This window comes from Catharus ustulatus, chromosome 16 (genome assembly GCF_009819885.2).
Source record: "Catharus ustulatus isolate bCatUst1 chromosome 16, bCatUst1.pri.v2, whole genome shotgun sequence".
Taxonomy (NCBI): Eukaryota; Metazoa; Chordata; class Aves; order Passeriformes; family Turdidae; genus Catharus; species Catharus ustulatus.
Genome location: NC_046236.1, coordinates 10,583,668 through 10,609,461, shown reverse-complemented (window position 1 = coordinate 10,609,461; position 25,794 = coordinate 10,583,668). Strand labels below are relative to the sequence as shown.

At 45.1% G+C, this 25,794-nt stretch overlaps 1 protein-coding gene across 2 annotated transcripts; it reads right to left on the bottom strand.

Annotated features, from left to right (window-relative positions):
* Nucleotides 1–22,232: 22,232 nt before the first annotated feature.
* FOXL3 (forkhead box L3) lies at nt 22,233–25,498 on the bottom strand. Of its 2 annotated transcripts, none has more exons than XM_033073660.1 (3): nt 25,322–25,498; nt 24,418–24,586; nt 22,233–24,067 (listed from the first exon to the last, which is right to left on the bottom strand). In XM_033073660.1, the coding sequence occupies exons 1-3, from the start codon at nt 25,426–25,428 to the stop codon at nt 23,585–23,587; spliced, it is 759 nt and encodes a 252-aa protein (XP_032929551.1). In that variant the 5' UTR covers nt 25,429–25,498; the 3' UTR covers nt 22,233–23,584. The 2 variants fall into 2 exon arrangements, with proteins under 2 accessions (XP_032929551.1, XP_032929552.1); XM_033073661.1 differs by having other exon boundaries at nt 24,418–24,484.
* Between the last annotated feature and the right edge of the window lie 296 nt (nt 25,499–25,794).

Sequence of the window (25,794 nt, the reverse complement as noted above, 5' to 3'; positions counted from 1 at the left end):
CAGCTGCCAGTGGTCCCAAGGGATGCAGTGGAGTGCACTGAACCCTCCCTGGCAATGTGAATGGGTGACCACAGGGTTAAATCACTTTTCTGGGGCTTTTCCTGCTCAATCTGCACCTGTCTGCCTGCACATAGCTAAACTGGGACATGTAAATAAACTGCTTCCTGGCAGGTCATCCCAGATGGTGTGGGATGGTATGTTTTTATATCATTCCTTCCAGTCCTGGAGATATGAGCTGACCTAATCACTGAAGATAAGCAACACCAGGTCTGGTCAGTATGGAGAGGAAAGAGCTCCAAGAAAAACACAGGTGCTCCAGGAAATGCCAGTGCTGATCCAGCACTGCAGACAGCACTGCATGGGGCTCCTGGAGCACGGCTGGAACAGCAGCAAATCCCCTGGGAGAGCCATAAATCCCTGGGACTCCTCGTGGGAATGGGGTGTTAACTCTGGGTGTGCTGTCGTGTTGAAATTCTGCATGGGAGAGAGCTCCTGCTCTGCTCTCCTCGTGCTCCAAGCAGCACACCAGTGGGACTGTGATGAACACCCTTCACCATCACTGCAGGCTGCTTTCAAGGGGCACATGTCTATCAGACAAACCACAACACGCATATTTATTTGACTACCTAAAATAAAACCTGTATCCTGTTGTCCCTTGTGGCTTGTTTCCTCACCTTCTAAAAAGGTGCACACTGTGCCTGGCACAAACCAGCCAAACCTGCTCCACCCTGGAGGTGGGTGAGCATCAGCCCTGAATTTGGATTTCTGCAGAATAAAAGATGATAGGAGTTTATGATTACCTCTGGAAATGATGTTGCAATATTGGTCAGTCACCACTAGCAACTGAAGTTGTAATGAAGTCATATTTCAACCCCAAAGTACTGCTTTTTAATTCTCTTTGGTGGTTGGGCTTTTTTATTATTATTTATTTTGTTTTCTGAGGGTTTGTTTCTTTTTTTCTAAATTTATTTCTTCTGCTGGCAGCTAATCCAGTATACAAATATCTGACCTTACTGGAACATTTGGGCAACTTATGTGTTATGAAGTCTCTTTCATTTGCTAAAGAAATGAATGTCGCAATTTTCCTGATTCTGAGAATAAATCCTTCTGTGAATTAACATTTCACAGAAGCTGCACTTATGTGTTTTGGAGGAGGAAAAGATAGGAGGGAAAAAAAGAAGTGAAGACATTAAAAAAAAAATCTCATAAATTGTCTGTAGTGCTCACCAGACGTGTGAGTGAGAAGTGCACATAGTTTTGAATAAGGGAGCTGTGACAGTTGATTTCTCCATACAAAAAAATAGAGCTATATTGTGCCACAAGGTAGACTGAACAGCAGCCCAGTTTATAGTTTAAATGTCTTGGGAGCTTCCAGAAAAATCTTTTGCATCAAACCTTTACTACTATTGCCACCATGTGGTGAAATTTGACAAACAGCACCATTAGCTGCCACAAAATTTATTTGTTCATGATGATTTATTTCACATTGATTATATTTGGAGAGATTTAGAGGCCACTATAATTTTAATAATGCCAGGAGTTAAAGTTTTTGTCTTGCATTCTCAGAGAAATGATGCAGAAAGTTCTGCCATGTTTCAAGGCACAGCTCCCAAAATGAGTTGGCATTTTCAGTTGGACTCAAGCTCTGGGCACAAGGGACCCTCCAGCTCTCCTGCAGCTTTTCCAGACTCCTCCCAGTTATCTGAGGCTGTCAAAAATCCCCCTCTAACCAGCCATGGCATGGACACTCTATAATAAAATGTGTTTTCACATGGGAGAACTCCCCTGACTTTCTGTCCGTGCAGATGGGCACAGGGAGCAGCCCTTCCTTCCTCTGGCACCTTGGGACAGGGAGCTGCCACCAGCTGGGACAGCCCTGCCCACAGGTACAGCTTTGTCAGAAGGGAGTGGGTGAGAGGGGACCTGGCTGAAATGCAGTTCTTGCTGCTGCCTTTGCAGCCCTAACTTGTTTCCCCTAAAATATGTCCAATAGAGATTTTTCAGAAAGAAGACAGTGAGATGCTTTATGATATATATTATACTGATGCAAACCTATTTATTTGTAAGGTCACAAAGGCTATGTTTTGGTTATTTCAGCAGTTTGCCCAGTGTTTTAAACCCTGCATTAGGGAATCCTCCTACAGTGTATGTTCTGGTTGGGTTATCATATTAGTTTCCCCTCAGGTCTGGTTCTAAGCACACTTTAGCAGATAAAACATTTACTGAGCATTTCATCCATACCTATCCCAATGCCATTTTTCTTTCCATTTAATCCTGTCCTCTGCCCTGACCTTTTTTTTCTTCAGTCATTGGATCCAGCCTGGTTTCAAACATTCAAACCCTAGCACCAGTTTTGCCTTTGTCCCTTTGTGTGGCTGAGGGCCTGTCCTACGGCAGGGACAAGAGCAGGGATTGTGGCCATGCCATTATTTTCCTGTGGGTTAGGTCTGAGAACACAACAACCATTCAGCATGTCCAACGCCCATCCCAACAGGTGGTCCAGGGCATCCACTGCTGGCCTCATTCACTGGGCAGATTTATTGAAGCCTGGTTCCAATTCAGGCTGTTTAATGGTTCCTTTTGTGTGTGTGAGCTGAGTTCTCCCAGTTTGGTGACTGCAGTCAGCCACCCCCTGTCCCAGTGCACTCACAGAAATGAGCACTCTGGCACTGAATTCAGCTGACCTGACTGAGAAAGCTGCAGCAACAGACACCAGCCATGCTCAGGAGTGTTTTGGCTGTGTCTTCATGGCAGTGAGGATGGGCAATCCACAGGTGGGCACCACAGAGGTGCATGTACCACCCTATACATATATATACACCATATATATCTATATATTCACATACAGCTTGCTTCCACTCCTTCTCCTCCCCTCCTCAGCAAGTCTTGGTTTAACTCAGAGCAGACAGACTGTCCTAGTTTGGAGGACAGGTGTCTGCTGAGAAAGGCAGGAACTTCCCTTTGAAAATGGAGAATGTAAACTCCTTCCCTCCAAATTGTTATAATTTGGAAATCAAGGGGCTTTCAGGCAAACATGGGAATTAGGAATAACAGTTCTTTTCTAGGGAAATTAAAATAGAAATACAGTACTACAAAGAACAAACCCCAAACCCTGACACAGTCAGAGTACAACCTGACACCCGTCAGGCAGGGTGTTGGCAGCAGTCCCATTCCATGGTGGCTGCATCCTCCTGCAGTGACAGATGTGGCTCAGTTGGAGCAGTGCTCCTGTACAAGGTGCAGTTTCCCTCCGGAGCTCCAGTGGGGATGTGGAGAAATCCGGTTTTCCTCTGGAGTCCAGTGGAGAAAGGGGCTCCCTTAGTGTCCCAAACCTCTGTTTTTATCTTGGTAAGAAATGTTGGGCTCTTCCCCCTGGCTGGAGCAACTCCCAATGGGATGCAGTAATTTTATCAGTCCCACAGTGGGACTCAATGGCCATGAGCAGAAAATGACTGGCTGGAGGAAGGATGGGTTGTGAAAAGATAAAGAACAATGCCCTGCCTGGTTTCAATGGATGGCCCATTAGCAGAATATCTCCCACGGAGATAACAGATGGTGATAGAATAGATACCTTTTATCACACTCTGTATTGTAACCCAAGACACAGACTGAACCTGCCTGTGCCCCTCCTGAACAAAGAGCTCCTCCAGGCATCAGCCAGGGATGGCTCCTGGGCTCCACATTCCTGCCCACCCTGGGCACAGCCTGGTCCCTCTCTCAGCTCCTCTGCCTGCCCTCTCCCCTGCTCCAGGGTGGGCAGAGCACCCCCTGACTGATGTGGGCATGAAAGACCTGAGATAGTTCTAAGGTCAAACTGGGGGGAAAAAACAACCAAAAACCCCATGGAAATCTGTGAGAAAAGCTGGTTGAAGTGAAAGAGGCTTGCAGAAGCTTTTGAATGAAATGAAGATACACACCCTCTTGCCCCCAATTTTTCATTGTGGTTCCAGGCATGGTTTTGTTTGACTGAAAACTCAGTGTTGTCTTTAATTTTCAGGCTATTTATCCTTCTTGAAGTTTGTGGAGTGATTTTTATGAAAAGAAAACCAGTGTTTGCAAAACAATTCAAAGAGTTGAACTTTGGGAAGCATCTCAGAATATGAACTGTGAGGTTTTTTCAGAGTAAGACATTTCCTATAAGGATCACTGAAACAATCTATTTTGAAATTCATGAAAACTATTCCTTTGCCTTTATTCTTAGGTTTGGAAAGAGTTCAGAACAAGTTTTGTGCTGTATTTTGTTTCCCACTCATTCAAAAAATAGTGTTTAAAAAATGTCCAGATTGGATTTGTCTAAACCCTCCCATCCCTTTAAAAGGCAGACATCTGTGCTATAGGTGCAAATGGAACAAAAGGAAGGGCTCAGGGGAAATGAAACCTCTCTGCATCCTGGATTTACCTGTCTGTGGATGTGTGCCACCATCCCTGCAGCACAGCTACCAAATTCCCAAATTACCAAAGCCCCATTCTCTGTGCTTCTGGCTGTCTCGTGTTCTGGAGCTGCTGATCATTTCTCAGCCACAGCAGATGGCTGAGTGTGGGCACGATAAACCCACACTCCAACAAGCAGCCATTCACCAAAGAAGTTGCTTTGTAGCCCTCACCTTCCCTGTGTGTGGGACACCAGCAGTGCCTCTTGGCAGCGCTCTGCTCTGCTGCTCCTTCTGCCCCCAGCCCTTTGCTGCTGCCCAGCGTGGTCCCCAAGCCCAGAGCTGGGGCTGGGGGTTGAATGTTTTTCCTTTTATATCATCAAGAGTATCCAGGGAGCCCTGTGAGTGCTTAGAGCCAGCACACAGCCCCATCCATTGAGTGCAGAGCCTGCCCCGAGCTCCTCAGAAGATAATGGGGCTTTAATCACAGCAAGACTCGCCCTTTTGAACTGTGCTCTTGAGCAAAAAAGTACATGAGGCAAACACAGCCCTTGGCACATCTGCATGGAAAAACTTCATAGTGTTCCTCAGCTTGGCCTCCTGAGAGGGAGTCTGAGCTCTTGCTCTGTCAGTCAGATGGGAGTTTTACTACTCTTTTTATTTTTTTTTTTTTTTTTTGGTTGCTCTGTTGTTGGGAGAGAGGGGATCTCTAGTTGCCAGATACCAAACTGTGTATGATCTCCTTGAGCAGTCAGTAAAAAAACATATTTATTTCCCTTTCTATAAATGGCTCTGAGGGAACTGTGGCTTTCTCCAGGGTTTAGTTCTTCTTTAGGGTGGATTTTAGGTAGGTTATAATGGACCTAACACTGAAGTTCATGATGGAAACTCAGGTCCAAGTTCTCAGCTAGAAAAAAGTTCCTTGCAATTAATGTCAAATTTATCCCAAAATCTCAGAAGCATTGACCAGGCTAAAGATACTGTTCTCAGCAAGGAAAGCTGCTAGAAGTGAATTTAGTAGCTATTCCAGCTGAAATAACATCAGGGCTCTCTTTTTTCCTCTTTACGAGCTGAACTTGTGCAGTGTGACTCCAGCATCTTCCCCTCCAGTGCAGTTCAGCCTGTTTTTTCTGTAAATATCTGTACATGCTAACATTAGAGACAGAAGGCATGATAAACTCCCATTAAGGGTTCAATGCCAGTAAATGAAAGGAAAAAAAGCATTGAAATGATTACTTGAGTTAAAATTCCCAGTTTGGCTCTGGCAGGGCTCCAAGGCACATGATGGCCAAGGTCACACACTTTGATGAAATTCCCTGGCACAGTGGGAGAGTTAAAACACTGCATTGTAGTTCCTTGTGCTGTGGGGAAGTCTCACAAACGTTGTTTATTTGGGATCTTTCCTGCCTCCAGTCATTCCCCACTTCAGCCTAGGAAGGAATCAGCTCTCACAAAGTAAAAACAGGGTCAGAGCTGGTGGGGTGTTGGGATGGGAACTGGGTGAATGTTTGTGGCCAAATATTTCATTAGAAGAAAAGGAGAAAATGTGGATGAGAGTCCTCCTGACAGGCTTGCAAATTAAATCACGTTTCTCAGGTGCTTGAGCCAAGAGGAGATGATAACTAAGAGTAATTCTGGATGATAATTCATAGTGCTCTAATCTTGCAATGTTCTCAAGATGAAGCTTTGCTTTGCTTTCTTTTGATTCCAACATTTTTGTTGGAGCTTTTGTTTAGAGATGGAACTAAACGTGTTTGCACTTCAAGGAGAGAGGGCTAATGGAAGTTAAATATTTCATGGTTGATTTTTGCTTGGAGTGTTTTACTTGAGTGAAATTTAAGGGGTTTTTTTCCAGTCTCAGATTGTATATGTTAAAAACATCAGGTGGAACTGCCTGATCTCTGCTGTTCAAAGCTAAAAGTGAGGTGCTCATTTCTGGGAGGTATTCACCCCCTGGTCCTTCTTGAGGAAGCACATTTGCTAACCAAAAACCAGTGTTGGCTGTGATATCCTCAGACCTTCCAGATCTTTGTGTTTCAATGCAAATCTCACTGTGTTTGATGTACAAAATCCCTCAACTCCTGGAGCTGATTCCTCATGTGACAATTCCAGCTTTTCATTAGGAGAACTTCAACACTCTGGATTTATGGGGAACAAAACTTGCTTAATGTGTCCCAAGTCCCTCCTCATTCTCAAAAGTTAAACTGCAAATGGAGAAAACCCAAAATGCAGAGGAGGTGTTGACCTGGGAGGAAGGATCTGAGAATATTTCAGGTATTTTAACCAGCCCAGGGTTTGATTCCTGAAGTGTTAGGTGCACCAAGGCAAGGAACTCTCTGTCCTTCCCCTGGCTGTCTCCCAAACGTTGCAGATTAAAGAGATCCTGGTTTCTCATCTGGAAGCATCTGCCTCTTAGCAGCCTTTCCTGGTTTTCCACTTTGTTGGAAGGTGCTGAGATGTACCTTAGTATTGTTAATTTATGCTTGTTATTGTCTGTCATGGTAACTTTATTTATCGTTGATTAAAGCTCTTGGTTAGGGAGGCTGCATTCAAACAAGCAGCTCTTGGCTGCTCTACATTAAACCCAGGCCAATATTTATGGAAAACAGAATACGGCAGCAAACTTCAGGGTTTGTGGTTACTACAGAATGTCCCCATTGTTTTCTTTTCTGGTGCTCTTCCCTCACTGCTTGCCTTCAATGGCCAGGTTTGCTTTTGTTCCTTGACAGAATGCCTTGCCAAAACCACTGTTTTCTGATTCAAATCACAGTCTGACAGCACTTTGGATGGATAGATGGAGGAGATCTTCTGCTGCTTCTTGAAAAGAAAATGGGATTTCTCCTTATGTTGATGTCTCTTATGAGAATGGTGATGCAAAACAGACACCTTTGCACAGAGATAAAATTAAAGCAGAGAGCCTGGGAGGAATGAGGAGATTTCAGACTCTCCAAGGGAAAAAATATGCACCCTCAAATCCAAGTTTTTGCCAGCTTGAGCAGTGTCTTTCCTTGCATTTAGTATGCAGAGCTGTGGAGGGCTGGAGATGTCCCAGGGGTGGGGAGATGAGTGCCTGTGAGGTGTCCTCACTCTCTGGGACCTGAGGTGGGGCTGTGGCTTCTGCCCCTCCTGTGTGTGAGAAGGGCCAGGGATGTCCTGAGTGTCCATCTGGAGATGATGCCTGCCTTCCAGGACTGAGGTGTGCCCTGTTCCTGTTCACCAAAACTGGGGTTCCCTGTGGGCTCATGAGAGCAGCAGAGAGTGTGCCCACCCATCACACCCAGCTCAGAGTGTGCTCAGGAGTGTGCCCACCCATCACACCCAGCTCAGAGTGTGCCCACCCACCACACCCAGCTCAGAGTGTGCTCAGGAGTGTGCCCATCCATCACACCCAGCTCAGAGTGTGCTCAGGAGTGTGCCCATCCATCACACCCAGCTCAGGGTGTGCTCAGGAGTGTGCCCACCCATCACACCCAGCTCACAGTGTGCCCACCCATCACACCCAGCTCACAGTGTGCCCACCCATCACACCCAGCCCAGAGAGTGCCCACCCATCACACCCAGCTCAGAGTGGGCTCAGGAGTGTGCCCACCCATCACACCCAGCTCAGGAGTGTGCCCACCCATCACACCCAGCTCAGGAGTGTGCCCACCCATCACACCCAGCTCAGAGTGTGCCCACCCATCACACCCAGCTCAGGAGTGTGCCCACCCATCACACCCAGCTCAGAGTGTGCCCACCCATCACACCCAGCTCAGGAGTGTGCCCACCCATCACACCCAGCTCAGAGAGTGCTCAGAGTGTGCCCATCCATCACACCCAGCTCAGTGTGCTCAGGAGTGTGCCCATCCATCACACCCAGCTCAGTGTGCTCAGGAGTGTGCCCATCCATCACACCCAGCTCAGTGTGCTCAGGAGTGTGCCCATCCATCACACCCAGCTCAGGAGTGTGCCCACCCATCACAGAGTGTGCTCAGAGGTGTCCCCAGGTGTCCCCAGCCTGCTCCCACCGTGTGCCCCAGACGCAAATCCCCCCAGACCCCACCAGGCTGGCTCAGCCCCCAAGCTCAGCCACTACAAGCCAACAAGCAAGCTGGGGCCCTGCTTTTAATTAGAGGATTGGTCTGGAGGAGGAGGAGACATCCTTGCAGCTCTCCTAATTTTAACCATAGTTAGCGCCTAATTAATGAAACATTTAACTTGTCTGGGACATGGGCTTGGTGGGGGGAGAGCTACCCCAGGCCAATCAGCACTGATGGATTCTGTTTGCCTTGCGCTGAGGCAGAGCATTTCCAAGTGATGTGTGTGTGATTGCTTCCAGATTTACGATTATTTCCATCCTTCTAATGCTGAATTTAAAAAAAATCCAAAAAACAAAAAAACTCCAAAGAAGTCGGTTTGGCATAATCTAATTTTCTTATGTGAAACAGTTTGTAGAGCAGATGACCTCAAACAATAGGAGAGTTTGTCTGGGCCTGGCTGCTCTTGCAGCCCTTCCTCCTGTACCCAAATGTGACAATGTCCCTTCTTCACACCCCTCAGCTCAGCTGGGCACTCCAGGTGCTGCTGCCTTGGCCAGGGCTGAGCACATCACAGCAGGTGACACTGGATGTGTGTCCTGACAAGGAGAGGGCCAAAACCAGACCGAGAAGGAGCTTTTCAGATTTTGGAAATTCTCTGTTAGGTTAGACAGGGTTTAAGGGAGATGGCCCTGGCCTGGTTAGGATACAGATGAACTCCAGAGCTTTTAGAACCCATCTGACTGTGATTGTATCTTAAATACTTCAACTCATATAAGCTTCCCTTAGCTGGAAAACTGCATTTCACCCAAGGAGCTGCTGACATTTAACTTGGCAAATCTCACTGCAGTGACCAGGATGTTTTAACAGAGATGATGCGGGGGTGAAGGTGGAGCAGGGAGGATTCTCACCTTCAGCTGACTGCTGTGGAAGTGTGGCAACACCTCCTGTGGCCAGTCAAACCATCACCGTGGGACAGATGCCCAGCAGGGCACTCCCCTCCCCACCTGCAAGGGGAACTCTGAGACTTTCTAGCCCTGTTTGTGTCATCCTTGCCGTTTGTTCTGGCCCATGGGACAAGTGTATGGCTTTGATTACTGCTAAGATAGCTGCCCTCTCTGTTTGAGCTGCAGGAATGTGGGAATAATTCCCAAAAGCTGGTGGTTTCAGAGGTCCCACTCCATCCAACACTTTTTTATTCATGTCCTTGAGATTTACTCTAGCCACACATCTTTTTGTGCTTGTCTTTGTAGATTTTTTTTTTTTTTGCAATCCTCCAATTAGCATACAAGTGAATGACATTGTGAATATTAATATGATTTTCATTTATTTCCAGAGACAATAGCCATGTGAATCAGCAGGGCTCCACTAATCTACACTGAAGATTTCAGAGTTGTTGAAGCTGGTTTAAAAGGCATGGGAACTGTGGAGTAGCTCATTATGCACTCATTATGATTCCATCCTTGAAGGTGAGGAGCACTGAACATTTGATTAGAGTGCTGTTATAAATAAACCAAACGTATCTGAAAAATCTGTGAATCGGTAAATCATGGTAAGGGGAAAAAGCCAATAATGCAAAAGCCCCAGGCAGTGCATGGACAGAGAGACAGACTTACCTGAGCCCCGGGGTTTGCTCTTCCCAGCCAAATACATTGCAATGTTTATCAGATGCCTTCCTGCAGTGGACCTGGGGCTCACGTTTGACTGCATTGCTTGGATTACAAAGACAATTTTCTGCTTCCCTTCAAGGACAAAATGCAGAGCCATGGGAGTTGCTGGAGGTCAGGGTGGTCTTAATCTCTTCTGCATCTCTCCTTCCCTGCCTTGCTCTGAGGAGCTGATTTAGGCAGGCAGGGCAGGCTGTCCCCAGGGCTGTGTGGATCACATCACACCCTCCCTGTGCCCTGCTCCCTTCCCCAGCCCTGCCAGCCTCCACAAGCTCCCTGGCAGCAGCAGGAGCTGCCCCAGCTGAGCCAGAGGATGCTGCCTTTCCCTCCTGTCCAGGCTGTGCATCAGGCTGCCAGGGACAGCAGGGGCTGCACAGGGGGATTCAGCCTTCAGAGCCAAGGGGACACAGCAGAGCTGGACTGTCTGCAGGGCACAGAGTGATAGGACAAGAGAGAAATGAAAGATGGTAGATTTAGATAGGATACTAGGAAGAAATTCTTTATTGTAAGGGTGAAGAGGCTCTGGCACAGGGTGCCCAGAGAAGTTATGGATCCATCTCTGGAAGGGTTCAAGGCCAGCCTGGATGGGGCATTGAGCAGCACTGTCTAGTGGAGTGTTCCCTGCCTGTGGCAGGGGGTTGGAACAAGATGATCTTTAAGGTCCCATCCAGCTAAAGCAATTTTATGAGTCCATGATTTTGTGATTCACAGGTGTCCTGGAATGCCCCTCCTAAAATTTCATATACAGATCAAGACTTGTTAGAGGCAACTGAAACATTTTTGCAATGTCCCATCACAGTCACAGTGTGCAAACAAATATAAAATCTAGGTACAGAAGGGCTGCATTTTCTCTCACCAAAATTTGTGTGCAGAGACAGACAGACAATAAAAGCTCCCTTGTAATGTTGATCATGCAGAGGATCAGAGGTTAAAGCCATAAAGATTTAACAGGTTTATCCACATGGGAAGGTGCTGCCTGGCTCACCTCTGCTGTGACATTCTGCCACTGCTGAGCTTCAAGAGTCCCATTGCTGCAGAATGAAAATCCTTTGGGACATTTTTAAATGCACTGTGTCTTGTGTCCTTACACATCCTAATCTCACCAGAAGCGTCCTGGATACCTGTTTGGATCAATGCCCTTCAGGAATTTGAGGGAAAGCATTCCCACTCTTTGCTCTGCTGAATTAAGCAATGATCTACCTGGCTGCATCTAAAATGCAATTCCCATGGATTCCTTGCAGCTATTACCTGCTAAAAATTGCATTGTTTGTGATTCTCTCCAAGGAAGAAATAGGACACAAAGACTGAGCCAAGCAGTCTGCAGAGTTTGGAAGCACAGAGTGCTCCCAGCTTTGGCAGGCTCAGCACCCTGCCCACCCAAAATAAAACCTCAGGAGCTCCCATTTCTGGCTGGTCGTGACCTGGGAGTGATGCTCCTGTTCTTGAGGACCTTCTTTGGCAATTTCCTTGGATAGATAAAGTTCAAAAATTGGTTTTATTTGTTTATACTCTGAGGTCTGGTGACCAGAATTCTCAGTTTCATCAAGTGAAGAATTCCTGGCCTCACATTTCTTTCATGAAGAGAAGTGGAAAGAAATGTTTCCATGAGTGACTGTAAAGATCTTTTTCTTGCTGTTTTGGCATCAGTAACTGTATTCCATTCTGATCTAATTTGTGGCATTTCCTCCTCATATTTGTTGTTTTGCATTATATATTGAAATATGATGTATCCATAATATAGAAAACGTGTTCTATATTTCTGGGCACATTTATACAAAGCCTAATTCTTATGCTGTAATTTGAAAAACATGAATCAAACCCAAAAATTAAAAGGAAAAACTGCCTTAAACATACTTAAGGTAATGGCATACTTTCAGGAAAAACAAGAATCTATTCATTTTTATACCAAATCAAATGTACCCTGGAAGAAGATCTGGATATTAATATTCACTTATTTTAAAATTGGTGCTATATTGTAACTTGAGCAGGAAGAGGCAATCAATCTTTACATGGTTACATAAATAAAGCAAACTACTTAATTTACTATAAGTTACAAAGACCTAGACTCCTAACAGGAATTGAGTGCATATGTGAATTTATGTAACAAACATATCACTACCAACACCAAATTACATCTCAATCAATGTTAAAAGGCATCTGACATTTCCCTTTGATTTATGGATTAACCTTTACAGTTAATACAGTCTAACATTTATTGTTTTCATCAGTTTGTGGTTTGGTAGCAACCCCACAGTTCATTGCTGGGGATTGACTAAATTAATAGCTTTTCCCACCATGATCAGCCAGCTAATGAAAAAGGTCTATTTTGCACAGCTGGTGGATGCTAATATTTAAACAAACAAAACAAACCATTATGAAGGACAAATGAGTCTTGGGTCCTGATTCTGCCAGTCAAGTTATTTATCTCAGGAAAGCAAGGTGCACCTATTGACTGGGGTTAAACCTGGCTAAAATGTAATATATTAAACCCAAAGTAACATGAAAGCTGTCCTGAAGCAGCAGCCAGAGGAATACATTGTATTTCAGGATCACTTTTCAGGCAAAAAATAGAATGTTTTCATTCCTCATTGTCTGAGATGTTCCCTCTTTGGCAAGTATTTATTTGGAAAATATTGGGGAAAAAATGTACAGGTAGCTTTGCCAAGTTCTGCTCCCCTTAATACTGCTCAGATGCTGAGGGATTATGTATTAGAATGACAAAGCATTAAGCAATTATCTGCATCATTTGTGGAAATAATTAAAATACAAAAGAATTTTCTTGAATAAAAATAACACTGCCTTAAAATAACCCAGCTACCCCTCCAGTTTACTCTGAGGACTAATTATCTTAGGAAGAAAAACATTGTGGAACTTGAACTGATTTTAGAGATCAGTTTGCTTGGGACTTTTAATTTCAAGCATAATTTTGCACACCTTTAATCAACGTGAAATTGCCATTAACTTCTGCTTTGGAAGCAAAAGGAGATCAGCACCTGGTTAAGGGTGGCACAGCCTGGCTTCTCAGGAGAAGACAGCTTTCCAGACACATTTATCTTCCATTTCAACATGATCAGAGAGACCAGGACTAAGAGCTTTGAGAAAATTGACAGGTTTGGTTACATTTGTACAACCCTTCTGAATTTATTTTTTCTTAGACACCTCGGAGTAGCAGTGAAATTTCCACTCTGTCCCATTTGGAGCAAGAAAAATTTCAGTAATAAAAGTCACTTTCACAGCATTTTGGCACATCTGCTTCCTCACCCTCTAAAATATTCATTTTTCTAAAGGTTCACAGAAGGTTTCCAAGCCTTAAAAGTCAGGGTTCATTAGAGCTGAGCTTTTGTTTGAATTGCAAACATCTGGCAGCCCAGAGAGACAGAAAGTGCCACACTGCATCCTTACAGCTCTCAGTGGCCCCAGCAGATGCTGCCTTGCACCTTCAGCAGTGGTTGCAGGTGGAAAATCTCTGTAATTCCAAGGCAGATTTATCTGCTTTATCCACTCTCACAGCTAAATTCTGCTGTGGCTTCATCCTACACACAAAGCCCCAGCCACTTCTGAAGGACACAGGAGGGCAGAGCTCATTAATAAAAGGTTTTTTCCTCACAGGTCACAAAGCAGGGACAAAAAAAAAAAAGAAACAACCCAGCAACTCAAACAACTTTCCCACTTCTGGTGAACTTTTCCTCTGAAAAGGTTGGCCAGTTGGGGAGCCACGATCCATGACAATCCACTTTTCCTCAGCCACGGATCATTACTCCAGGATGGCACCAAGGCAGCAAATGTAATGAGCCCAGCTTGGCCTGGGAAACTTCTCTGGAGGCAAAGTCAAAGCTCTGTGCTTGCACAGCCTGGGTGTTTGTGATTCTGCATTCCACTCCTGCTTGGAACAGCGTGGGGAATGTCACAAGAGCCAAGCTGGGCTCTCCAGGAGATTTTGCATCCAGGGAGTGCTCACTGTGGCAAAATTATTTAAAGTTTCTACATGGGTTTCTAATCCTGGCATTATAGAGATCCTGTGAGGAGAATGATTTAATATCATTGTTGCCAGTGCCAGGGACTCCTCTTGAAATTACAGGTGCTCTCTGCTCACTTTTACTGCCAGTAGAAGGAGTTTTTGTAGGCATTTTCTTGAAAGAAACAGCTGCAAAATGCTTCTGCTGTCTGCAACAGCACAGTGTTTGCTGGAACAGGTGGCAGTGTGAGTTAATATATGACAGAAAGTTTCTTTCATTTAGCTGGGGACATGGGTTTGCTTTATAAGAGCTTAAAAAACAGGAAAAAGAAGATTATTTATTAAAGGTAAAATTTCCAAGCCCTGCAGCCTGATCCCAGTTGTCTTTATCTTTTTATGTATTCCTTAAACATCCTGCTCCTGGAGGCACGAGGAATCAGAGCTGTTAGCTCTTCACATTCAGGCAAAACTGATCTGGGGCAGGGTGGACAAGATGCTCAAGCATTAGGGGAGATGAAAGCAGAGACAGGAAAGGTGAATGGAGAGAATGTGGAGGGTCCATAACGTCAGTGTGCTGATACAGCATGTTTCTAACACAGTTCTTTGCAAAGGTGAACCCTGTCTGCTGCCTGAGGAGACACAGAGACATAAAATGATTTTCCCCAAAGCATTGCCCATGCTGGAGACAAAACAGACTGGATCTCTGAGACCAGAAGGTTTTCTATTTAGGCTATCCTAGAGAAAAGGATGAATTACAGAAGCTGTAATTTCAAAAACGAAATATAGAATTTTCTGCTATCTCGAGTTAGTGCATTACAATCAGAGTATGGCTAAATCTAATATAGGAGCCCATGTGCCACTACCAGCAATACTCCTTTTGCAATTGCCTCCAGCTATTGCTACTAGTCCTGATTGCAATTTCCTTGTACCTTGTGTCAATATTGCTGGGTCACAAGCGAGGAAACAGGAAGCCTGATAATCAATTTCAGTAGCTGTACAGTCATCTAGCTCGGGAGTTCGGTGGTTGGAAAAATTTAAACTTCAGCTCCAGTAATTGCAACCCTGAATTAAGGCACAGATATCAATTTCATATGTGCTGTGCACATGCCCAGGACACAGAAAACTGACTTGTGCTAGTAGGACTATTCCTGACAGGGAAAAAATTCAGTTGGATTTTCAGCTCCAGTATTGTCTTCCCTCTCCAAATTCAGCTTCTGCTGTTGTCATGGTATAAATGGTTCAAATTCAGGTAGGCTTAGAAGTAAAGAAAAAAGCTCATACATATTCAGGTATATTAATTTTTCTCCCTGTCTGTTGTTAAGTAACAAGCTACAGCTTTATGATGGTGTAGCAGAGACTTGACATGCTTATTAATTTTTATTTTGGAAAATAGCCACAAAATAAAAACTGAGGCTCCTCTCAAATGAACATCTGTCAAACAAGGAGTGTTTCAGGTGAGAGGGCTTTTTTACAGAACCTCCCCTGTCACTGAGAGCTGGTGGTACCCTGGTGTCTGTCCCCAGCACCTGGGGAGGTCTGCTCCTTCACATCACCCCCTTCTGCTGTCACCTGATGGGAAAGGACAGGGGAGAGAACAAAGTGCTGGGAGCTGAGATTGCACAGGAGCAATTCCTGTGGCTGTTCCCATCCATCCAGTGCTGGGAGATAACCCAGGTGAGACAAGGCTAAGGCATGGTCCTGGGGACACACATCCCATGTGGCACAGAGGGTCCCAAGCGTCTTCAGAAAAACAGCATGCCTGTGGAAAATGTGCATTTCCCACCCAAAAATGAGGTTCCCTTTAAGTGGGACCTTTCCTGGAGAACAGCCCCACTCTGCCATGCCAGGGTCAGTGTGACTGGCAGATATTTTGAGGTCAGTGCTTTGTGTGGCTGAGGTTGGAGGTCAGGCAGGTTCCCCCTGTCTGCTGCCCCTGGGGGCTCTTTGTCTTTCCCTGCAGCCAGCCTGGATTCCAGCTGTTCCCAGCTGTTCCCAGCTGTTCCCCCAGCAGGCTGAGGATGCAGTGGGAGCAGAGCTGCTCAGGGCTCCCTCCTCTCCTGTTCTGTCCCTCTGTCCTGGCCTGCCATGGGAACAGGCTGCTGCTGCCCTTGGCCCTTTCTTCTCTGGCTGACAAGAAATGTGCCTGCTGTGCTCCCACCCCAGCTAACCTGTCTGGCACTGCACACCTGCCTTGCTCTCCTCCCAGGACAGCCTTGTCTTGGTTTCATGCACTGGGAAGCAGAAAGAGCCAAGCTTCTTCTCGATTTCAGGATCAGAACCTAAAACGGATTAAAATGTTGCTGCTTGAATTTTAAAATGTTGTTTTTTCATGACATGATTATGTGACCTACCTTTGTTTATTATAAAACTAATACCACAAGTTACAGTTCAATGAATTCACATTTTATTTGAAATTTTTGTCTGAAGTAGCCTAAAGCTCTTCAAGAAACAATTGCACAAAACCAAATGAGAGCTGCTAATTTATAATCTGCAGTGTCACAGCACAACAGGCTTTTCATTTGGCTAAAAGGAAATAGTTACTTAGAACAACAAAGCAAACCATGTGTCCATAGTTTATATTAAATGCCCTTGGTATTTATTAGGGATACACAATGTATCATCTCAAAAATATTTATTTTCCTGTAATTTCAACAACAGCAAAACAAAATGGAAAGTAATATAGTGTCATTTGCCTTTGCCAAACTGTAGCAGATTTTGGGACAGTTTCCTGTTGAAAGAAAATTTGAGATCCCAAGTCTGGATATTAGCTAGTGTGACTTATTTATTTGAGTGTGTACACCAGCCCCAGAACAGAGGTGCTCTCAGAGAACACACAAACATCTTTGCACCAGGAATCTCACCCCAGATGCCAACATCTGGTTCTGCTGCGTTCAGCCCTTGGGCTCAGGGCAACTTATTCCCTATTTGGACACATTTCCCATTGAATTCAGGAAGTATTTTGTCTGGCTGAAAGACAGAGCCAAAGAAACCTGTGGAAGCAAGCTGCTATTCTGTCTTGAGAGGACACCAAGTAACTGCTAGAAGGTATTTAATTTTCTCTGCAGTCCACATGGCCTTTAATCTGATTATTCTCTGGCCCTGGCAATAGAAGATGAAGTTTTGATCCCTTGAACCCAACGGCAAAACTCTCATTCATTTCATGAGAGTCAGGATTCAAGCCATGTAGCCAGTCCCAGATGCTCCAATGCAGAAAAATGTTATGGGCTGATTAGTGCTGAAGTGCCTCCCAGGGTTTGATAATTGCTCATACAGCTCTCAGCCTCGGAAAAGCTTGAGACAGATTAATCATGAAACACAGCTCATTGCACCTGTTATTTTCCACATCCACGTTTATGGGAAGTGCTGCTTCTTTTGCAGAGCCTCAGAGAGGCTGTGCTGGAAGGAGCAGAGGCTGCTGGATGCAGTCAATGCCAGCAGAGTGCAATGCCTCGAGCAGGGAGGGCAAGATGGGGAGCAGTTTTATTGTAGGGTTAAATATCTGTGGCATGAATCCTCCAAAAGCATTTTCAGCCAGAGCAGATCTTGCTTGAGACAGATGGCTAATGGTCAGCAGAGCCTTGGGGCCCAGGAGGGAAGGTGGTTCTGTCCTGATATTTTTCCCTGCCCAAGGAGAGCACTACAGTGTTTCACCATCAGCAGCAAAGTGCAGCTTTGGGGTCAGTTGGATCCAGAGTGGGGCTGTTGGGGCCAGTGCAGGGCTGGCTGAAGGGTTTAATGACTGTGGGACAGAGCAGAGCTCTTCACTGTGCAAATTTCAGCAAGCCTCGTTTGGTTTGGGTTGTTTTTTATTTAGAACCACTGATATCAGCATGAACTGAGCAAACTCCCAAGCCCATTCGTTCTTTATCATGTCTCCAAGAAAGAGCCAAGAGGGAGCAGCTTTAGTGCAGAACATTCATTCTGTGGAGCTGGAGCACTGAGAGAGCTGCACCACGCAGGCTGACAAGTCACAGAGCATTTCTGTACGTTATTTCCAACCTGCTCAGAGCAAGACAAGGTGGAATGTGCCCAATGGAAATGCTGGTGATGGAGACCAGCAGCTCGATTTTGCAGTGCAAAGTTTTTTTTCTTAGAAGAACCACTCCCAAAAGATGAAAGGGGGCTCCTGTTGGTGGCACAGCAGGGTTCATCACTGCTACAAAGGGCAGTGAACACACTGAGAAACATGACAAAGAAGTTTGGTTTGGGCTTACTGCAACTTCTAGTTTTCTTCTTCTGTCAGTGCTCTGCAAGTGCTATTTTCAGTTCCATAGTTATGGTGAGAAACATGGTGTATTTTGATTCCTAATTTAGCTTGTTTATCCTGAGAGATTCCAGGATCTTCATTTGAAAGATAAATTCAAACCTTCTTTTTTCCTTTGCAGCCCACATTCCATAACAAAAACATTGCATGCCATACTTCATTACAGGGCTTGGAAGACCTTCATGACCATAAATTTAGGAACTTGTGGAACACAATGGACTTTAGGATGGAAACAAGCCAGTTGGCCTATCTGGTCAGGTCCATCCCTTCTGTTTGAATTAACAGCTGGATTTCACAGTGGGAGAAATCCGGCAGTTCTTTCTCAGGCAAAATTCTCACAGTTGGATTTGCCTCCAACCACTGTAGCAAGGGTGGGAGGGAGCACAACTTACTTTGTTATTTTATGTTTGCTCTCCGGGTAAAAAAGATTCCAGTGCAAGTTCCATAGGACTTGGACCTACCCTGTTCTTTAATTTAATGACCCTAAGTGCAAAAAGAAAGACATTCCCAGTAAAACAGAGACAGAGACTAGGTTCTTTGTGCAGAGCAGTGCAGATGGTACCCACGTTCTGGAGAAAGCAATTAGAAGCTGATGCTGAGGCAAAATAAAGAAGTTAGGACCATTTGTTGCTCTGAGAATTCTATCTAGGAGAGGAGTGCTGGCACAGTTTTGCAGCCTGTGAGATGAGAGATGTTGGGTATAATGTGCAAAGGTCTGTTTCACATGCACTGTTTCAATTCCAGAGGTAATTCTACCAAAGTTAATGGATTTGCAAGGATTTACACCCTCACAGCAGGGAGGAGAACATGGCCCAGAAGAGACAGAGAGGGGAGAGGCCAGCTGGAATGAGCAGCACAGGATTTCCATGTCTTGACTCGGGGGTCTGAGGGCTGATCACGGACAGGGATTTGTGTCACACTGCCAGAGCTGAAGGTTCAGGTCCCTGTGTGCTCAGTGTGGTGGAGGATCCCTCTGTTCCCTGAATTGAGTGCAGCTGGACTTGGGGAATTGCTGCCCTCAGTTTCCAGCAGAGACTTGACACACAACCCTGAGAGTCCTGGAGATATCAGCTCTGTACCACTGTGAGATGTGTAGCAGAGCTTTTCCCCAAGGCTCGTCCCTCCAAACCCCTTCCCCTCTCAGTGTCCTCTCTGCTGCTGAGAGTAGGAAGGACTCACAGGATTTGGACCTGAACAGGCAAGTGGTAGCCAAAAGAGAAACCCTCTGTGACCAGAAAACAGTGCAAAAATCTCAATTTCGTTTTTGAGGGAGAAACCAACCTGCTGAGTGGCTGAGGAATGCTGTGGCAATTGAGGCCATAGGATGGAGCACAACAAATCAAAGGCATGGGGGCAGCCAGCTCTCAGTGTGGGCTGACTTTCAAATCTCCTTGAGCACAGCTTAGGAGGAGTCAGTGGGTCTCAACCAAGAGAGACTAATAAGATCTTCCTGATTGGCAGAAAAATAGGGGAACTTGGCTTTACTGACAAAGCAAAGGCTTGTTTTCAGCTCTCCTAGCCTGCATTAATGCTCCCATGATGTCAGGAGGTTCTGCTGAGGAAGAGGTCCCTGTAAGCGAGGTCAGCTGCTGGCCTGCCTCCCGTGTTATCTGCCTCTCCTCACTGGGGGAGGAAAGATGCATCCTTGCATCCTTGCCCAAGTACTTTGAACTTCATTCTGAGGCTGACCATCATTTCACAGTGCAAAACCCACTTTGTGTGACACCAATGACAAAAGCCTAAGAAATGAAATCAGTAGAAGTGTAATTGCTGCATAATAACCTGGCATGGCTCCATCAAAATCTTTGTTTTGTCATGGGAAGCCTTCCTTTAGAAGGACAAACAAACAACCCCCCTCCAGGGTCCCTCAGTGAGGCCTCTCCCCAGCAAGAAACCTTTCATCTTTCCTTTGCAAAGGTATTTATGGCCCTGCAGGAAGAGGTCCAAGGGCTGGTTGCCCTGCTGTGCCCCCAGAGGCAGGAGCTGCTGTCCCTCACCCTCCTCTTCCTCAGCCCAGCCTTGGGACAGTGCCAGCCCCCACTGCAGGCTCCTCTGCTGGGCTGAGCAAACTCATGGCACCTTCCTGGCTGCAAGGAGAGACCCTTCTCCCAGCCTACTGATGCCCTTGGAGGGTGCAGAGCCTTGCCCTGCTCTGCTCATCCCTGGCTTCAGCTCAGCTTGAACCCCAGTGCCAGAAGGGAGACAGGGCAAAGAGGGATGTTCCTGGGAGATGTTCTTTATTTTTTTCTTCATGCAAGTGGCTGGTAGGCTGTGATGGAGCTGAAGAAATTCAGAGAAGAAAGAAAATCGGACTTTTTCCCCCCCGCTTCCCTGAGAAAAAGTAATTTACGTAAATTTATCCACGACCAGCACACGGCAATAGCTCACAACTTTGTTAATGGAAACCTGGTGATCCATAACACTTGTGTGGGAGATATTTGCTCGGGGGTAATACAATATTAATGTTAATATCAATGATCGATCAGAGGATTTGCAAGAAAGGCATAAAGTATTTAATTATAATTACATTGGGAATGGCTTTGTAATGGCTACGACATTTGAATAAGGTCACGTCTAGCCCTCACCCCTGTTATGTTGTTCTATATTAAATGCCATTCACTTTAACTGCTGGAAACCTTTCTGGAGTCGTCAGAATATAATATACTGGGTAAATTGAAATATGTCCCTTCATTTTGCGAAGTATGATTGATATCCTTTGCAAAACAAATGTTAACACCTATTTGTACACAAATTTCTTTGATTATATGTTAGGGAAACTAAAGTATGACAGTCTCTCCTAGCAGGCACTTCACTGTGAGCAAAGGACATGGCTATTTGTGAATATTAATTCATCTTACAGAAAATGGCTTTGGATCCCTGCTCTCAATCCACTTGGGTGTATTTCTGCCTTTCCTAATCCATTAATTCTACACTGATTAGTACCCATAAACTGCTTCTCCACTGGTCTCAGCAGCCCAAAACGTTCACCCTACCCTGGTGTTGCTCAGGAGGAACTTTTGCTGTCACTGAATTATCTCTTGTTAACAGCATCAACCAAGAACAGATAGTAACAATCATATTTGCATGTTTCACAGCAGAAATTATGTATTTCAAATATACTGCAGGTGTGTACCAGAACTGTCAGCCCGACAGCAGCATTGCCATGTTTAAAACAGTCAGGAAAAAGAATCTGCATATAAAACACAAGTATTTATCTGCAGGCAGGATCCCAGAGGTGCACAGGTACCACCCACAACGAGGGCATGCAAACACTGAAGCACTAAGTGAGGACATGCTCTTCCACACCTATTCACCACTGAGCATAAACACTAAAGGAGCAAATTCTCGTCCCTCTTCAAATGAGAATCCATCTGTCCAGTCCCCCTAGAGGTTTTCCTCTTTTTTCTAATATCAATGTAAGCAGCAGATCAATCAGATCTAAAGAGTCAAATTTTCCTTTCAGATTTTCACCCAGAACAACAGAGAATTGAAAGTTCCCATTTGAAGGCAGAATTTGGTCCCTTCAAAGTTTGGAAGACATGCAGTGATGTAATGGACATGATTTTCCATTTTCTCTTTTCTGAAGAAGATGCAAAGACTTTTGCATGCTGTAGAAATGCCTGAAGATAACAAGTTTTATAGTTTTCCAAAAAATGGGCATGTATTACCAATCAGTGTGAAATACCACTGATGGTAAATTTTAAGTATATGGCAGGAGTTTCAGCATCATGACAACATACATCATGCATTTTTACAACATGTAAGTGCAGTGATATTGCTCCCTTTCTCAATAACAATATATAAGAATATATAGTATAAATGTACAGTATATATTAGACACAATGTAAAATAACTTAGTGAAATGTCAAAGCTTCTGCATAAAAATTCAAGTCATGCCTGAGCATACCTCTGTGCTGAATCTTATCTCATATACCTTCATTTACCTTTAGTTCCTGTTGCAAAGATAATTTAATCTCTGCATTTAATTGCTTAAAACCATCGGAATTCTTGTCTTTTTTCCTTTCATCTGCAGTGGGTGAAGACTGTAGTAGCCAAGCCAAAGTCAGGATTTTGTGAGCCTTTGCTGAGGCTGTTTCTGTTCTGGGAAGCAATTCATTGTGAACAAGTTGTATAAAAGCAACTTCTTAAAAGCTCCTTACAGTTCATCATTGTCCATCAGGTCCTGTTCCAAAATCTCCCACTGCATGTGAATGGTAATGAAGTGGCTTTCTCAGAAATGGAGCTCATGAGCTAACATGGATATCTGGAAATTATAAATCTCACCAGTTTAGCTGAAATCATATCAAGCACCACTTTGGTAATTGCTTGCAAGAAGGATCAATACAAATCTATTTAACGGGAATGTACAACTTGTCTCAGGGCAGGTAGGTGGAATTTTAGCTTTGCTTGACACTCGACAGAGCTTTTGGCAGTGCCAGGTTTCCCTTCACACTTGCTAAATGAAATATGGTCAAGGACTTTTCTGCAGCATCTCAGGAAGATTTCTGATAGTACAAGGAAAAAAGTGTTTGGGTTTTTTTGAACCAAGGCATTAAGAGACTCTTTGACTGACACATTATCTATCAAAGTCTACCAGAGTTCAGCATCCTTGCAATTAGGTCTCTTGGAATTATTTTGAATACAACTTCACTTCAAAAATTTAAACAATTCTGCCCCAGACATAAACAAAAATATACTTGGAATACTTATCAATAGCTACATCTCCTAATGAACAATGAGTTAAAGCTGCAAAACAGTTTGAAACATGATGTTAAAAGAAAAAATAAGGGAAGACAGGGTGATTTTCTATAATTCCCTTTAAGAAACAAATTTCCACCCCCCACCCCCTACATTCCCAGTCAGTGTAAGTCAACAGAATTACACTGGTTTAGATCAGCTTAAGTTCTGACCTATATACTCCAGTGGAGTTAATCCTAATTTCCACCACTGAAAGTGGGATCAAATTCACTTTGTCTTTAATAAAGCAGTGGATGATAAGCAAGTCTCTTCTCTGTCGGATTCTGCTTGAGAAAGGAAACTCTTTGTGGTGCTAAATGACGTCCAAGACAGTTTAGAAAATAAAGCTTGAATTTCATAAATTTCAGCCTGGTGAAAACTGATATTGGTAACTGTTATTTATGCTTTAATCTTATCAAAGTTCTTTGAGTACAGACAGAGCATCAGCTGGTGAGTCTGTAACCCTTTCTGAGCACTGCTGGGGAGGCAAACCAGGAGGCAGGCGGCTGAATTTCAGTGACATGAGGCTGCTGAACACACCGTGACTCAGACTTTGTTACCACAAATAAATAACATCACATTGTCCAGAACTGGAGATTGATGTGCGGGGCCTCCAGCAGGTGATATTTATTTTCTTGCATGTTGTATTGAGATCTCAGGACAGGCAGAGGGTCGGGGGCTGAAAGGATGTAATCGATGCTGAATTTGATTTCAGAATCCGATTTTGTTAAGGAGGAATTGCTCAGGCTCTGCCTGTTGGCCACGCTGTTTGGAGCAAACCCACAGGGCTCCAGAAGTTTTGGGCCCGTTTCAATTCTTTCATGTTTACTCTCAGAAGAGGAAATGTTGTTCAAAGCAGAGTCCACAGAAGAGATATTGGGGGATGGAGGACTTTTCACTCTGCTCGGTCTCTGCTCCTTGTGCTCCCTTTTCACGTTCCTCCTCCTCCGTCTTCTCCTGTAATTCCCATTTTCAAAGAGATCCAGCATGGACTCACATCCTGCTGCAAAGCTCCAATAGTTTCCTTTCCCCTTCTCATTCCCTTCAGTTCTGGGAACCTGTATTTATTTAAAGGCAGTTCAGTGTTTGTATGTGTTACAGATGCTGCTGTTTAGCATCTGCATTCATTTACATTTAAGAATGGTGTAAACACATATGACAAGACTTTCAAGCCTATTCTCTGTCATTATATGAGTGATGTAAGCCCCATCCTCTTCAATTTGTTATCTATTAGCATACATCAGACAAGGATATATTCCTTATCTCTGTAATTGACATCTCAGAGAGATTTTAAGTGATTTGCAGCTCAGCTGTTTGTTTCCCTTCTCTCCTAGTGATGAGATTATTGCTGCCTATATTTTTTTATCCATGCACAGTGTGTATGTAAATACACAGTAACTGATCTTACCTTCACAAAACAACTGTTAAGCGATAAGTTATGTCGGATGGAGTTCTGCCAGGCTCTTTGATTTGATCTGTAGTAAGGAAATTTCTTCATTATAAAGTCATAAATGCCAGAGAGGGTGACTTTATTTGAAGGGCTTTGCTGGATGGCCATTGCAATTAAGGCAATGTAGCTGGAAAAAGGAAAACTTGCTGTTACACCATTGCCCTACTCACAGACTCAGTTTTTAGGACCACATGGGTGCCTAAATCCTGCTTCCAAAATTCCTCTGGTGGCTCTGTGCCCTGACCCGAGGTGTCCCAGGGAGAATCCTGAGTGTGGGACATTCCTGCCTGTCCCCCACCAGCCCCAGGTGGCACAGAGGGGTCACTGCCAGGCTCTGAGTCCCCAGGGCTGCCTGCCCTGGCACTCAGCACAGAGCACAGCATCACACACCTCTCCAACTCCACCTGAAAAGTTTCCCTGGGCAGAAAGCTGCAGTGAGACAGACCAGGCTCAGAGTCACTGTCACTGGAGAGCAGCCCTGCTCATGGAAAGGACCTTGGTGTCCCTGAGAACAGCTACACTGCACCCCTTCCTTCCCACCACACTGGGAATTTCTGCATCCAATTCACCCCGGGCACACTGAAACATTTAATTCTGTTCTCCCAGGGAGAAGGGCTCCTGGAGGTTGGGGACTGAGATCTGGAGGCTTAAGGGCATGCCAGAGTTGCTGTGACCCCTCATGAGGCAAACAAACCACGAACAGTTCACACACAGAAAGGGGAAATCTGCCCACTGCAGCCCTGCAGCAGGGCCAGACCCATGGCACACAGCTGGCCCCTGCTCCCCCGAGAGCTGAGATCCCACCAGCCCAGAGCTCACAGACCTCACCACACACAGGGGACTTGGAAAAACTTCCTCTTACCTGTACGCTGGTCTGGTGAATTTTTTCTCTTCGTCAGAACTACAGGCAGGATAATCATCCCCATCATAATTGAAGCAGTTATAGGGGTACTGCGTGTTGTCAAACATGGTCCTGCTCCTTGCTCAGCTCCTGTGGAGTGAGAGAGATGGAGTGATGTTTCTCAGAGCTTGGACTCCCTCCTCCCTTCTTCCCTCCCCTCTGTCTGTCTCATTCCCTCTCTCCCCCCTCCTCACACTCCCTCTCCTCCGTGCACACACACTCCCCGTGATGGGGTGGGGATTGTTTTTGCAATTCTCGCGTCCCAGGCAGCCCGTCTGTTCGGATATTATTTTTTGGGGGGTGTTGTTGCTGCTGTTGCCCTCTCTGGGGTGGCAGGGGCAGGCTGCTGGGGCTGCTGTGGCTGCTGGGGTGGTGCACTGGGATGCACTGGGAGGCACTGGGAGGCACTGGGAGGCACTGGGAGGCACTGGGGT